The sequence below is a fragment of the Sinocyclocheilus anshuiensis genome, unplaced genomic scaffold, assembly GCF_001515605.1.
Source record: "Sinocyclocheilus anshuiensis isolate Anshui unplaced genomic scaffold, SAMN03320099.WGS_v1.1 scaffold392, whole genome shotgun sequence".
NCBI classification, from domain to species: Eukaryota; Metazoa; Chordata; class Actinopteri; order Cypriniformes; family Cyprinidae; genus Sinocyclocheilus; species Sinocyclocheilus anshuiensis.
Genome location: NW_015557091.1, coordinates 2,539,055 through 2,555,639, shown reverse-complemented (window position 1 = coordinate 2,555,639; position 16,585 = coordinate 2,539,055). Strand labels below are relative to the sequence as shown.

Genomic DNA, 16,585 nt, shown 5'->3' with positions numbered 1-16,585 from the left:
TTAGCTGGTACCTCAAGAAACCGGGAGATGCTCCTAAACTCTTTATCTATCAAGGAGATATCCGATATTCTTCCACCCCATCTCGATTTAGTGGAAGATGATCCGGTAAAACATTCCAGTTGATCATCAGTGAAGCTCAGAATGAAGATAGCAGAGAGTATTATTGCTTCTGTGACTTAGGTGGCAATAGATTCACACAATGATAAAGACTCGTACAAAAACCTTCTTCAAGAACCAGCTGGAATCGACTGCAGATGCCGTGAGAGGAAGTGAAACAGGTTAATAACACACAAATACACACATCCAAATCTTTTTGATTGACATTTCGACTCCTATCCAATTTTCTATATTTAAAAAAAATTGTCTTTTTTATTTGGGCTAGTTACATTTATTTTGGGCTACCAAAATCTGAAGAGTGCCCAAAGGTCTACCAGGGATGTTGACATTTTGCGAGCCCTGAGGGGAATATTATCGGATTAAGTCTTTTATTTTTTTTTATTGTATTTTATTTTTTATTTTTTTTACTATTATTACTATGTAAAGTAATGGTATCGAACCACAGTCAATGCTGCATACTCCAGTACAGTAGGTGGCAGTATGCACCTGATGAGTAATGGTTGTAATCCGCACTCAGATTACAATGGATTGATAATAGAAGACATGCTAGATTGGGGAGGATTAGTGTGTATCAATGATGGAAGCTATACAAGAGTTATAGCTGGAAAATGTGATTGGAAAATTTTAAATCAAAGTACAGTTGGTAGTGATCATTTTCCTATCAGCAGTACAATTGGTTTAGATATAGCACAAATTGTGGTGGAAAGAATGCCCAGGTGGAAATTTAAATCAGCCAACTGGGACACATTTAAGGAGTTATGTCATAACAGAATGTCTGAATTTAGTAAGTCTATGGAAGATGTAGAGGTTTTTAATTGTAAATTATGTGAAATTCTTCAGAGTACTGCTGAAGAAGTAATAGGTAAGAAGAAGGCTAGTAACAGGAGGAAAGCCGTCCCATGGTGGAATGAGGATTGTAGTGAGGCAATAAGTAAAAGGAATAAAGCACTTAAGAGAGTAAGAAGATCATTTAACTATAACGATTTTATTAATTATAAAAGAGCACAGGCGATAGTGAGGAGAGTAATACGGACATCTAAGAGAAATTATTGGAGGGAATTTTGCAACAATATTGGGGAAGATATTGAAATTAATGAAGTATGGAGTATGATAAGAAAAATGGGAGGGAAGCAAAGAAACAGCAGCATACCGGTATTAGCATATAATGATAGACTTGTAATATCAGACAGTGGAAAAGCGGAGGCGCTAGCAGAAACATTTGTTAAAGTGCACAGTAACTCAAATTTGTCAGAAGAAAGCAGGAGGTTTAGGGAATATAACTTGAGTAAGAACCCTCAATTACTGGAGGAAAAAGGACCATCTGGATGTACTTTAGATTCAGAGTTTACTCTGTATGAGCTGAAGAAAGCACTTGCAGGGGTTAAACAAATTTCACCAGGAAAAGATGATATTTGCTATGAGATGGTAAAACATCTATCAGAGACATCACTAAATATAATTTTAAGCCTTTTTAACAAGGTGTGGGAATCAGGGAAGTTACCAGCTGATTTGAAGCATGGTGTCATTGTGCCAATTGCAAAGCCAGGCAAGGATCATACACAACCAAATAACTAGGCCCATAGCATTAACATCGAATCTTTGCAAACTGATGGAACGTATGGTAATGAGCAGATTGGTGCATATCATTGAGAAGAAAAACCTTTTCTCCCCATACCAAAGTGGTTTCTTGAAAGGGCGAAACACAATGGACTCTGAGCTCTGTTTGGAAGCTGAAATAAGAAAGGCACAAGTGAACAAGGAAGTGTTAGTAGGAGTATTTTTCGATGTTGAAAAAGCATACGACATGATGTGGAAAGAGGGACTTTTAATAAAATTAGAAAGAATGGAAATAAAAGGAAGAATGTATAATTGGATCAAGAATTTCTTGTTTAAAAGAACTATACAAGTTAGAGTGGGTTCTGCATTATCTCAGATATATCCAGTAGAGAATGGAACACCTCAAGGAAGTGTTAGCAGTCCTGTTCTGTTTAATCTAATGATTGATGATATATTTACACAGATAGACATGGGGATAGGAAGGTCCTTGTATGCAGATGACATAAGCTGTGGAAAAGAGGGCGCAATGTGGGGCATGTGGAGAAGTGTATGCAGAAAGCTGTTAAAAAAAAGTAGAGAATTGGGCTAATGAATGGGGTTTCTGTTTCTCTGTAGCAAAAACTCAGGTGATCTGTTCTACAAAAAGGAAAAGCAATCCAATTATGAATATTAAAATGTATGGACAAAAATTGGAGCAGGTGTCAGTAATTAGATTTCTGGGAATGTGAATGAATACAAACTGGATTTTAGAATTCATTTTCAGAAAATAGTAGACAAAGGTAAAAAAGCAATAAATGTAATGAGGTGCTTGGCAGGAGTTGAATGGGGGCCATGTCGTCAGTCTCTTAAAAGTATATACTGTGCACTGATAAGAGCAATTATTGATTATGGTAGTATGGTGTACAGTTCGGCATCTAAAACACAACATTTAAAGATCGAGGCAATTCAATCACAAGCACTGTGAATATGTTGTGGAGCAATAAGATCATCTCCAATAGCAGCAGTTCAAGTAGAGATGGATGAAATGCCTCAGGAAATTCGAAGGCTCAAGTTAAAGATGAGATACTGGATTAATATAAAAGGACACTTAGATAGTCATCCAGTTAAGAAAGTTCTGAAGGATTGCTGGGAATAGGAGTATAAAAAACTATCAAGCTTTGGATGGACTGCCAATGAGGAGGCACAAAATATGGGAATTAGTGACATCAATTTCTGTGGCAACTTCAGCAATTCCTCCTTGGCTTTTCCCTTTGCCTGTACTTGACATTCAGCTATATGAAGAAAAACATAACAAGGAAAGAAATGTGTTAACAGATATAGCAGTGCAGCAATACATTGAACAAACTTATTATAGCATATTGCAAATATACACGGATGGCTCTAAAGATCCTGAATCTGGAATAACAGCAGCAGCAGTCTACATACTCCATTTCAAAGTCAACATTTCAAAAAGAATTTCAGATCATATATCTGTTTTTACTACAGAGACAATAGCAATATTCCTAGCTCTTCAGTGGATAGAAGAAGTACAGCCAATAAGACTCCCCTTATAGAGTGTGATGCATATGAAGGAGCAAGATTTCAACTAATTCGAGCTTTAGGATCGTTCGGAATAAATAATTTGTCACTTCAGGTTCTGTTAGGCCCAAAGCAATCAAGAATATTTCATGAATTAATTATTTTCTTAAAAGAAAGAAGACTGATAAATAGAATTTAGGATACAGTTGTAGTAAATAAAGCACAATACATTTTTTTATTTATTTTGGCTATAGTTCTCAAACTTCCAATCATTATGCACTCCACACTCCTATCCAGTAGGTGGCGGGAATGCACCATTTAAGTTGGTTTGCCAACCGCTATTAACTCCAGAAGAAGAAGAATTGAATCTGACATGTGACAGAATATTTTACGAAAACAAAATCTTATACAATGAAACAAGCGATTTCCCTAGTAATTTGATTCGCTCTTTCCGAATTTAGTGGGAGTTTAGTTACTTTAAATGCTCGAGTTTTTTTGTGGAGAATCGGTAACAAGCAAAATACGGCACGGTAGCTACCCGTTAAACGCATTGCGCAGCCGCGGCCCAAAAAATCGAATCGAGTCAGATTTTGTATGAATCGATTCAGAGTCGTTTATAAAACAATCGCGATGCTTGCGTGGCTAGATCGGGTTGCCCCATACATGTTATAGGCTACTCAATTCAAACTTATTTTAACCCATTTGTGCCCAAATTTTTCTGAATGGTTTCATGCATATAGTCATATTAATAGTGTCCTATGTGAACATGTTCTGCATTTATTTTACCCAGGTTTTAGTTTTATTTCTTGAAAATCGTATTTGAATGTGCTAGTTGCCGGTGGGCAAATATGTTGTATGCACCCCTTCAATGTCAAATTTGAATAGGAGGAGAGCATTGGCATCTAACTCAAAATAACTGCTTTCAACAGATCAATCTCATAAACAAATTTATTATGCATAAAAGTCGAAGAACATTCGATGCAAACCCCAAAAAAGTTGCATCTAGCTTATTATCTCTTGAATATGATAACACAACTCCATAACATTTGTCTTAAAGCGGTGGAACATAGTGCAGCCATTAAGTTGCCCCCACAGGGTATTGTGTATCAAAAAGTTAAATGAAAATAAATAGAATGAAGAAAATATTGCATCTATATAATAAAAAAGGCAGACACTATAGTTGCCGCTTGGACTGTTAACTAAGTATACAAAAAACTATAGATCTCCTGGAAGATTTGTTTTGTTTGGATGATTCTAGAGACCTTCATGATTATGTAGATGTATATATATATATATATATGTCAGCAAAAAATACTTATTAGTAACATGAAAATTACATTTCTTTGGGAGGGTTTGCCTTCGCCATGCTTCCTGGAAGTAGGGGTAGGAACTTGATAGCCTCATGTGACAGGAAGGAAGTGAATACCTTTTTTTTCTTGAAATCCTTTATTTGGTTGTTTGCGTGCATGTCATTGAGAAATAAAACATGGATAACATCTAGAAAAATACTTACAAAAGGAAAATGACAACTATGAACTGTGGCAACTATAGTTGCCGGTGGGCTTAAATGGGTTTTAAGCAGGTCTTTTGCGTATTCATTAATAATTATTATTATGAATCTTTTTATGAGACCATAAAACGAGGCTACATGGAATTTGTAGATGGTTCACATCAAAAAAGTGATCACATTTAAGAAAATCGTGAAAATAAATTCAGTCAATTTAATAGAGATTGTTTAACTTTATTCAGTTAAGTAAATGCTCATGACAAAGAACTTCTTGGTGTATCCCACAGAAATGAATACATCTTAATGCATTCTACAACAGTCATTACCAAAACCATGTAGTCTGACAGCTAGTTAGCTGGTTGACTAACCAGGATCCTTCACGTTTCTTACATGTGCGATCTGTATAAAATGTGTGGCTCTTTGAAATTATTTTCAATTCGTGTTATTAGACACCAGCAAACAGCAATGTTTATATAAGGCAATACATTCCTGTATACGCAAAACACTCCAACTGCATATTAAGACATTCTTGTGATAGCTGACAGGGCAATGTGAAGACTGCAGAGAATTACAATCATATTCATTTGATTGGCCTTAACCACATCAGTTAAAGCAACTTCTTTCATAAGATACATTTAGAAGATTGCATTTTGGGAAAACTGACAAGCTAAAATATAACCGGTAAATCTCCAGAAAATGTACATCCTAACTGACTCTTCAATCCAATGATGCCTTATTAATGCTAAGTTTATTATTTCCTCATGACAGTAACATAATCTACGCAAGTAAGTCAATGTTAATGCTTCTAGCTGTGCTACCTCGGATTTAAAGCGTTGCCACTAGTGAAGCATTAGCATTAGTGTAAACTGTTTTTATGGCAGAGCAACAGTTTGAAGAGAAACTTGTCAAGCTTAACTTCTGATAGCTATATCAACAAATCTGCTTTCATGGCATATATATTGCAACTCTACTGCTCTCTTTGAGTACTCTGGTGTGTTAATGCCACAGTAACACAAAAACGCACGTGCACTTGCAATGTGTTGGCATACTTGTGTAGAATATGTTTCTGGCCTAGTTTTTCCACAGAACTGTGTTTAAGCCACAAAATGAAGAAGATTGGCAATATTGAACTTTAACAAATTAGTTTTCCTAAAGGGGTCGTTTCTCATCTATTGAGCTCTCCACAGCAGACACCTCCTACACCACATACGACTCTCTTCAAGAGAAGCCGAACTGCCCTTAAGCATCCCATGGGATTGTGGGAAGGATGGTTCCTACAGTGACACCTGGAAGTGCTGGATGGAGACTCGGGGAGGTTAGCACAATCCTCTTAGATGGGCATTCTTGGAGCCCCCTAACCTGGTCAATCACATGTTGTCATAAAAACCAGTATGCCGTGTTCTGTCATCTTGATTTGACCACAGTTCCAATTCCAACTATCCACACTAACTGACAAACTGGATCGCTCGTTTCTATTGTCCTTCTCCTTCTGTTGGCGGGCCTCCCTCTCAGGTTCCACTGGCATGTAAATGTCCATCGCCATGGCAACACACCATTGTCATTCATATGGTTGTTATGGCACTAGCGGACCCACGCTGTCGGTTCAAAGCATCCTCCAGTAACGCCACTATCTTGTCACCATCCTCCTGTGGAAATTTGAAGGCAAAACATGGGCATAGGACAAGAAGTTGAAGAAGAAGTGAACGTTTAGCTGTAGCTGCTGTATCTAAGCATTTTTATTTCATGTCACATGCAAGAAATGATACTGATGTGCTTTGAGATGATGAACATATTGAAAATAGGAAATTTGTGGGCATAGGACAAGAAGTTGAAGAAGAAGTGAACGTTTAGCTGTAGCTGCTGTATCTAAGCATTTTTATCTCATGTCACATGCAAGAAATGATACTGATATGCTTTGAGATGATGAACATATTGAAAATAGGAAATTTGCAGTATGTAGTGTGAATCAGAGCGTCTTTTAGTCTTACCTCACTGATGAAGGAATGATGGATAAGTTCATTGACCAAATCTCTGGAACTGTCATCTGAAATGACCACATACATATATATTGTGTGCATTAACTTGTGAAATTATGTCACTACTACGTTGTTAGGTGGCATTCATTTTTATTGCACTTATGTGGTAAAGAGATGATAAAGTGACTTTATTTGAAGAAAATTCAATACAGTTACACTCACTTGGCATAATATCACAGCTGAGCTGCCGATGGAGTTTATCATCGAGTTTCAAGAAAAGAGTGAGCTGTAGAAACAGATATCAGTTCATTTGCCATTGATTCAACAGATGTTGCCATAAATACCCCTTAACATAAGTATAATAGTCTGCATTATCATTAATAACAATCAAAACAAATGTAGATGAATCACCAAAGACGCAAGGAACCACAGAGAATTCCACACAATCCCATTCTAAGGTGAATCTTTCAGCAAAATAGCACGTATACTAAACTGACACACTCACATGGGTTTTAGTAGTGTCTTCATTGGACTCCAGGTTGCAATGCATCTGTACCACCTAAAACAATGACAACTTAAGATAAATAAGAAATAACTGACTGAACTGAACTATCATAAGTGTCTTTTGATGAGAACACACACCTTCCTGGTTTCAGCCTCTTGTGGCTCGGGTGTGGGGGTCTTCACTGTCTCCACATGTTCTTGGGACATGGAGAGGGCGCGAGGTACAGGATGGGGTCGAGTGGACGCAAAATTCATCAGCGGGTAAATGCCATTCCTGAGCGGTAAGATGCGCATGTGCACATTACAAACCACAAAAACCTACTTTTTAACAGTTATTGCTTTCATCTGGCAACACTTACTTCACATCCTCCAGAAACTTGTCCAGCTCTAGAGGAGAAACATGAGAATACCTGCAGGACAGTAGAGAGCAAACAAAATTATTTATCAAACACATATCATTGTATCTTATTACATATCTTTTTCAGCATCATTACTCCAGTCTTCAGTGTCACACTATCCTTCAGAAATCATTCTAATATGCTGATTTGCTGCTCAGTATTTTTGTGGAAACCATGATACATTTTTTCAGGGTTATTTGAATAAAATGAACAAAATTTATTTTAAATAGAAATCTTCTGTTACATTATAAATGCCTTTACTCTCACTTTTGATCATTTAATGTGTCCTTGCTGAAAAAAAAAAAATCTTACTGACCCCAAACTTTGAACAGCAGTGTAAATTTTAGAGACTTACTTGAGCTGAACGCGAGGATGATCTTTGTGAATAATCTCTGCCATGACTCCATTTGGGTCGAATGATTTGGTCTTCTCCTCCACACAGTTTTCTGGAAGCATGTCTTTAAACCCAGATAACATGTAAAAGCCAAATTGTATTTAGTAATAATAATAATCCATTTAACCTGAAATCCCACTAATCTTAATATGTACCATTTAGGTAATCCTTCACAAGAAAACTATCTGAAATAAATTATATATTATTAAATGGCTCAAAATACTTGATTGTGATTGGTCAGTCACTACAAGTGAGAGAGAAGGAGGAAAGATAGCAGTTTTTTGGAGTGGCTACATAATTTTTTCTGAGTTACAATCAATACATTCTTTTTTAAATCTATTTTGAAGCATGCTTACACTGGTTATTGATGAGGCAGTGTGCTGCGAGCAGCTTCAGTGAGTGCACTTCAAACAGCACGCGGTGAAACAGCAGGTCATGTGCCGTCGGCCGGAGTCTGGGATTGTGACGCACACACATCTGGGTGAACTCCTGTTACACATGAGAGAGCAAATCAGGAACACCGTTATTTTAGTATCATTGATATTCAGTGCAAAAATAAATGATTTTCCAAAGATCTAAATCAAAGAAAGATTACTGGAGTATGTTTTACAAGAAAAATACAATTTCAGTTTTTCTACTTTTTCCCCGTTATTTTTAGACGGGGAAGTCGTGGCCTAATGGTTAGAGAGTCGGACTCGTAACCCAAAGGTTGTGGGTTCGAGTCTCGTACCGGCAGGGATTGTAGGTGGGGAAGTGAATGTACAGCGCTCTCTCCCACCTTCAATACCACGACTGAGGTGCCCTTGAGCCCCCAACCGAACCCCCAACTGCTCCCCGGGCGCCGCAGCATAAATGGCTGCCCACTGCTCTGGGTGTGTGTGCACTTTGGATGGGACAAATGCAGAGCACTAATTCCGAGTACGGGTCACCATACTTGGCCACATGTCACGTCACTTCAAAATTTCGTGTTTAATTAAATGTGTTTCTTGCTGTTTCTTTGTAATTGTTTGGGAAATTGACCAGCACTTTCTCAGTGAAAATGGTTTTTAAACCATTTATTTTAATATTTTGAATTAGATTTTATTTTTTATTTTCTGTTTTAATTTTACTAATTTTGTTGTTGTTAGTTTTGATGTCTATATCGTTTTTAATAAACTTTTTTAGATACAGTATTTTAGTACTTCAAATTAAACTGAAAAATGTTGCCTTGGCAACTATAGCAGAAATAATATATGCTTTTTAAAATGTTATTTTACTTCAGTTAATGTTTATTTTATTTCAAATAATGAAAATGTTGGTTTATGGCTTTAGTTTCAGTTAATGGTAATAACCCTGCTGAGTCAGTAACAGGAAAATTCAGGTTTAATATAAAAGAATACATTTAATTTACCAAATTTACCCCTTCTGGAAACACTGGGTAAGAGCAGATGATCAGAATGGGTCAAACTTTCTTAAAAATGTAGTTCTTTCATACAATTTTGAAAATAAATATTAGTTTTCAGGTTTCAGACATTTTCATTAACAAACTATATTAATTTTAACCCAATAAAAACAACTATCATATACACAAATGTTTGCATTTTCTAAAGCAAATATGAGCAACTAGATGTGACAAAATGTAAGTCTGTAGTGTTGTGTTTTTGACCCGTCTGCCAAGAGAAAATCATAAGTCTGATTGCATTTAGACAAGCATCTACCATGTCCATTAAACATAACCCGATTGTGCACACGTACCCTCATAAGTGGGTCTTCTAATGATTGGCCCGCATTGGTTATGGCCTCCTTGGACACAACTGAATCTCCATTTGCCTGGATCTCCAACACGGCCATCTGAAGCCATTTTAAAAATATTATTTCATGAGGGACTTGTCACGTTTCAGTTCAGTAAAGTGCTGTATGTAATAACACTGCCAGGTCATGCTTTGTTGGTATCTCACCTCCAAAGCACAAATCCCAAAAGAGAAGATGTCAATAGCGTAGTCATCTTCACATGCTATGAAAAAAGGAAATATAAAATATATAAACCAAAAAATACGACCGGTCTACACAAATATCCAGTAGAAAATGCAGTGAAGATGTGGTCACACTTACAGCCGTACTCTGGACTGAAGAAGTGCAGGTTCCTCTTATCATCTCGGTGCTGGTGTAGTTTACCTTGGACGCCGCCTTCTGGGAACACTGAGTAAGAGCAGATGATCAGAGTGGGTCAAGTCTCATTAAAATAAAACATTTCTTTCATGCACTTTTGAAAATAAGGGTGGGTTTTTAGATTTCAGACATTTTCATTAACAAACTATATTAACTTTAACCCTATAATGCCTAATGTATCATATTTTATGCACAAATGTACACAATCTACATGCCTTTTGTTGTCTGATTGATAGTTTATACTTTTATAGCAAGTAAAATGCCTATTTTGTACCATTTTAATAACATCCTTTAGGTCCTAGTTTACATGTCTTTGCTGTAAAATCTTTAATGATCTTCAAACGAGAAAGTTATTATTTAACTTTATATTGTTAGTAATATTTTAAAAATAACGGTTACTGAAGTAACTTAGCTTTACTTGATTATCCATACATCTTTTTTTTTTTCTTTTTTTTTTAGAAAAATCATAATAAAATGTATATGATCTCTCAATCATTATTTTATTGTGTTGCATTATATGTTTTGCCCCCATAATGAAAATACAGGGCTTTTGATCATAAAACTAAGCATTCAAAGATCATCTTAGTAAGACATATTACTGGGAGATAATATATTTACATTTATATTAATTTTATGTAAGAGTCTGCTATACTGTTATAAAGATCTCATTACTTTACAAGCTATTAAAATTTCTTTTTGGACCATATATATATATCAACGTTTGCCTATTTTTGCTCAGTTTAAGCCTCTAAATAAAATGTTGATGTTTTGTCCTCGAGTATGATCTTTATATTCTCTTATGTTATAGTACATGAGCAATGAAAGCCTGATGTATCAAATATGCTGTTTAAAAACAAACAAACATATGCAAACCTTTTTTTCTAAGATTTTTTGAAACTAGTTTGTCTAAAGGTTCATTAAACTGTGAAAAAAGAAGGTTTTTCAGACTTTTTTCGATTGAATATACAGTTGCATATCAAGTTTTTTGGTAAATTTGTACATATTGCATATTGAGTGAGGCGTTAAAATGCTCTTACTAACAATATAAAAGCTACTTTCACGTTTAAAGATCATTAAAGATTTTACAGCTAAGACATGTGAACTAGGACCTGAAGGTGGATGTTACAAAAATGACACAAAAAGGCCTTTTACTTGCTATAAATTGCATATTGAGTGAGGTGTTAAAATGCTCTTACCATTCACAAAGAGTCGATGCCAAACTACAGAGAAAAAAACAGAATCGAAAGAAGACTATGGATGATGATTATATTTCATTACCTTCATTTTTGTGAGCATAAGTGCTCCATAAATACTGATTTGCCTTTCAGTCAAGAAACATTTGTTTTTTATTGGATCTAAATGTTTGCACAAACCTTTTTTCAGAATTCTTTTAAACGATAAATGTGCATAAATAGCTTTCTCAGTCAAAAGTGAGACTAAAACCCGGATATTTCACTTAAAGGAGAAATAAAAAGGCTGAAAGTGCAGGGGAAAATATACCTGATCCAATTTTAATGAGGCCGTTGTGCTGAATGAAGATGGTGTCACATGTGAGGTTGCCGTGAATTATGGGAGGGTCACAGGAGTGCAGGTAACTGATGAGTGGAAGAAGTTGCATGTTTGTTAACAAATTTTCGTGTCTGAACACACACACAACCTTCAACACAAGCACACACACACACAAATGTGTCACCTGAGGGCAGAGAGGATCTGCGCACACCAGCGTTTCCAGGCCTGAAATACAGTAATGTATCACATGAACACAAAAATCACAGCACTGCACAATAATAATCATGTACATCATATATTTAGACATCAGTCTGGGACTAAAAATGTTTATGAAAGCCTGACCTTGACATTCATGCTCTTGTGGTTTTTCTTGGTCTTTTTGAGGAACTGTTTCAAGCTGCCAGACGACATGTACTCAGTGATGAACACAACCTGTGAGGGATATAACAAGAAAAGCTATTTCTATATAATGGCCACTTCAGCTTTATACCAAAATAAGAAGTTATTTTAGAAAAAAAATAATCTTAGGCACTTCCCATATGTGACCCTGGACCACAAAACCAGTCATAAGGGTCAATTTTTTTAAATTGAGATTTATACATCATCTGAAAGCTAAATAAAGCTATTGTTACAAATATACCCCAGCGACTTAAGACTGGTTTTGTGGTTCAGGGTCACATATGAGTTTATGTAGCCAGACCTGATTTTTCTGTTCAGATTCTGTCTGGTTAATCAAGCTTGAGACTTCAGCAATGCTCTCACCATTGATTTTACTGATTTTATTTACTCAATATGGATTTTTAAGGTCTTTTATGTTACGTACTGGTCTTTGTGTACATAAAAGTGAAGTAATTGATGTAATTACAAGTGAAGTAAGTCATGTAATTTCTGTGCCACTGCACCAAACTGCAAAAATAATGATTGAAAAAAATGACACAATTCACCTTTAGAGACACTCTGATGTAGTTTTTTTTACACTTTCACAACAATAGAGTCACTGAGAGCAGTGTGTCTCTGTGTGTGTTACCCGAGCATGATTGTCCCCGATATCCAGCCAATATTTGTGAAATTTGACGATGTTTGGATGATCCACCTGCATCAGGTTCTCAAACATCTCCTTCATTTTGTCCTACACAAATACACATTCAAATAAGCAAAACACGTTAATCATTTTAGCTATCACATACACATACACTACTGTTCAGAAGTTTGAGGTCAGTACAATTTTTAAAGAAATTAATCACCAAGGACGCACTAAATTGATCAAAAGTGACAGTAAGGACATTCATAATGTTACAAAAAAATTCTATTTCAAATAAATGCTGTTCTTTTAAACTTTCTATTCATTAAAGAATCTTAAAAAAATGTATCATGGTTTCTGAAAAAAATATTAAGCAGCACAACTGTTTCTAACATTGATAATAAATCAGCACATTACAACGATTTCTGAAGGATCGCGTGACACTGAAGACTGGAGTAATGATGCAGAAAATTCAGCTTTGCATCACAGGACTAAATGATATTTTAAAATATATTTAAATAGAAAACAGCTATTTTAAATTGTAATAACACAACATTGTTTTTACTGTATTTTTTATCAAATAAATGCAGCCTTGGTGAACATAAGAGACTTCTTTCAAAAACATTCAAACATCGTACCGATTGTCAATGGTAGTGTAAACAGAAATGTGTTGAGCTCTCACCTCCACTGTCTTGAAGACCTTCTTGTCCTGGAAGAGAACCTCGTTCCAGACCACCTCAACACCCTCTTCAGTGTCCATGGCCAGAGAGGCGCTCTCCACGCCAGGAACATTCCCCTGACTCACCTGCAGGGGGAGACAAATAATCACTTTTAACATCTACAATCCAGTCCACCTTTCTGACCAATTGACCATTACTTTCCTAATATTTCTCAAGTAACCTAAAAATTATCCCAATTATCCTCAAGTAATCTAAAAAATAATATGCTCTTATGAGTACTGGAATAAAATGTTTTAAAAATGATGTGTCACTTTGTGTGGGGAAATTATGAACTGCTGAATTTAAATGTGACATTAGTATTTAAAATACTATCAGCTACATTGATTGTAGTGAAAGTGATATATCAATCAGACAGACTCATTTTGTCTAGTCTCATTTCAAGACTAATCATTTATAAATAATTAAATAATCAGATTTTTTTAATATAACATGCCGTTTTTAAATATATTAAAATTCATTTTGAGTACAAATTATGTTAATTGTTTTAATAATTTATTTTATATTTTATAAAATAAATGTATGTTTTTAATATATATTTTAATATATAACATTTTTAATTACGTTTTTCATCTATTTTTGCTTACAACATATTTGTAAATTAAATTAAATTAAATTAAATTAAACGATCACATTATATGAATCAGCATTAACCATTAAAAACCCACATTTGTTGACCACTATTTGTTTGGATATCCTTTTTTTTATTAACCTCTTCAAATCAAACTTTGAAAGTAATCATTTATCTGGATTCAAAGCCATCTTTTGTGTTTTTCAGGAGAGAGAGAGAGAGAGAGAGAGAGAGAGAGAGAGAGAGAGAGAGAGAGAGAGAGAGAGAGAGAGAGAGAGAGAGAGAGAGAGAGAGAGAGAGAGAGAGAGAGAGAGAGAGAGAGAGAGAGAGAGAGAGAGAGAGAGAGAGAGAGAGAGAGAGAGAGGGATTAGACATGAAGCCAGAGAGACATAGAGCGGATCATGCTGAGAGAGGGATAATGACTAAAGAGATGAGACGAAAGAGAGAGACAGCAAATCGTGAGAAAGAGCACATGTCTTTGCCGAGTCATGCATGTCTCACACATCATCTCTGCCTGTGCATGCGAGCAGACAAATGTCCGTCTGCAAGTGTCTGTACTTGTATGACTAATAAATGCATTTGTAGCTAGGCTTTTAACAATGAACAAAAAAAAAAAAGAAAACAAAAAAGTTAGTTTCCATAAATATATTAAGCAGCACTGTTTTCAACATTGATAATGATAATAAATGTTTTAGTAATGGCTGCTGAAAATTCTACTTTGCCATCACAGGAATAAATTACATTTTAAAAAAAGAAAACAGTTATTTTAAATTGTAATAATGCTTCACAATATTACAGTTTTTACTGTATTTTTGATAAATAAATGCAGTCTTGAGAAGCTTAAAAATCTTACCGGCTCTAATCTTTTTTGAATAATGAATAATTGGTCAAAGTACGTTTACCTAGTATGATAGGAGTAAATACATTAAATTCAAGGTCAAGACTTGGCTGGAATTACATGTATGTTGCAATCCGAGTTGTTTGACTGAGCCAAAAAATGGTCACCTATATTAGATGTTTTACGATACACATGTTTCTGATTGGCACTCTGAGCCAAGCTGTCTCTAGAGATATGGACTCAGATCAGAAGTGTCTATTGCATCCACATGGCAGAACCGCTGGGTATCTTAACAGACCACATGCATAAATTCAAGGTAATTTTATTCATTCAAAATATCAGGTCTATTAATATGTAAAGGATGATGCAAATTTGCATTCTATTAAACAGGTGACCATTCAAAACATCTCTTCAAATATGTCCATCTCAGCTTCATACACTTGTTTTGGTCAATAATGTGATTATAGTTGTGGAGGAACTGCAGAATTCAGATACACTAGAGCCATTGAGTCATCAGCTGGGAATCTAGCCCAACACTAGTCAAAAGACCACGATATATATATCACGCTCACAAAATAAATAAGGCTACAGAAGTGCTTTTCCTGTAGCTTTCTGAGGGTAGTAACCAAGATGTTGTTTAACCCTTTGGAACCAGAAATAAAGTTCTAGTATCTTCTCTAAATACATTGTTATGATGAAAGCCAGATTCTGTCTAAATCTATTAGGATGTAGAAAAATATACTGGTCTCAACTTTCTTTTTTTTTTCAACTTCAATCAATCAATTATTCAATAAGTTCAACGTCCAATCTTTAGAACGAAAATAAATTGAAATAAAAGAATCATGTTTATGAGATATCTACCATTTTATGCAACACGGAAATAACTGGTTCTGATAATTCTTAAATATAAAAAATACAATTATATAATTAAATTATTAAATAATATAACGTTGTATGAAATTAAAAAATAAAGTTTATATTAAGTTATATAATTTAAAAAATTTAAATTAGATACATAAACTATATATAAACAATCAAAAAAATTTTAATCCAATATAAATATATATATAAAAAATATCTTTCTCTCTCTCTATATACTGCAAGCTCCAGTCACATTACACATATTTAGTTCTTAAAATGCTTTAAACTTTATTTCAAATACATTAATCTCCATGTGTCTTAAAAAGTACATTTAGGTTTTGTAGCTCAAAGAGCTGTTTTGTCGTTTCTGTTGAACTTTAAAGGTTTTTTGGGTACAACTGGGCTGATCCTAAAACACCATGAAAAAAAGTCTGCCAGTCTGAGCCCTGATTTGTATGGATTACCCACAATCCTTTGGTTTTGTTTGCATTGCCTACAACTGGGTTTCATCTCAAAGGTCAAGAGGTCACAGGGGCTGTGGTGGGTTTAATGCAAGTCGGAATGCAACAGCAGCAATAGAGGATTTATAGAAACTTTGACGAAACTAGTCCATGAGGTGGAGTCTTTAAAATTCTCTTAAAGGTAGGGCTGGGTATCGTTCAAAAATTTTCGATATCGATACCGATACCTTGACTTCGATACCGGTTCCTGAATGATACTTTTTTCGATACCAATTTTATGAAATAAATTTTAACAAGATTATATTATGAGTAATATGAGTAAAAGCGGAATATAAATCTTATTTATTGTCCTATGTAGCATGATGCTACAGTTTGCATGAATGGTCACATAACACGCGCTTTCGGTCATGTAGTATGAACGGACATCTGCATATGATCGGAACTCCACGCAGCTCCCGCGCTACTCTC

General features: G+C 35.2%; 1 protein-coding gene across 1 annotated transcript in view; it reads right to left on the bottom strand.

Moving 5' to 3' along the window:
• Positions 1-4,958: 4,958 nt before the first annotated feature.
• The window catches only part of LOC107677281 (nuclear receptor-binding protein 2-like), a 44,325-nt gene continuing 32,698 nt past the window's right edge, over positions 4,959-16,585 (bottom strand). Inside the window, exons 2-18 of the mRNA XM_016472131.1 lie at positions 13,332-13,454; positions 12,656-12,757; positions 11,971-12,060; positions 11,813-11,853; positions 11,620-11,714; positions 11,316-11,339; positions 10,063-10,149; positions 9,909-9,964; positions 9,706-9,801; positions 8,328-8,460; positions 7,933-8,035; positions 7,539-7,589; positions 7,318-7,453; positions 7,181-7,234; positions 6,898-6,961; positions 6,688-6,743; positions 4,959-6,345 (exon numbers count right to left, since the gene is read on the bottom strand). Of these exons, the coding sequence (XP_016327617.1) occupies positions 6,262-6,345; positions 6,688-6,743; positions 6,898-6,961; positions 7,181-7,234; positions 7,318-7,453; positions 7,539-7,589; positions 7,933-8,035; positions 8,328-8,460; positions 9,706-9,801; positions 9,909-9,964; positions 10,063-10,149; positions 11,316-11,339; positions 11,620-11,714; positions 11,813-11,853; positions 11,971-12,060; positions 12,656-12,757; positions 13,332-13,454 (1,395 nt within the window). The 3' untranslated portion in view covers positions 4,959-6,261. The remainder of the gene's footprint in view (positions 6,346-6,687; positions 6,744-6,897; positions 6,962-7,180; positions 7,235-7,317; positions 7,454-7,538; positions 7,590-7,932; positions 8,036-8,327; positions 8,461-9,705; positions 9,802-9,908; positions 9,965-10,062; positions 10,150-11,315; positions 11,340-11,619; positions 11,715-11,812; positions 11,854-11,970; positions 12,061-12,655; positions 12,758-13,331; positions 13,455-16,585) is intronic.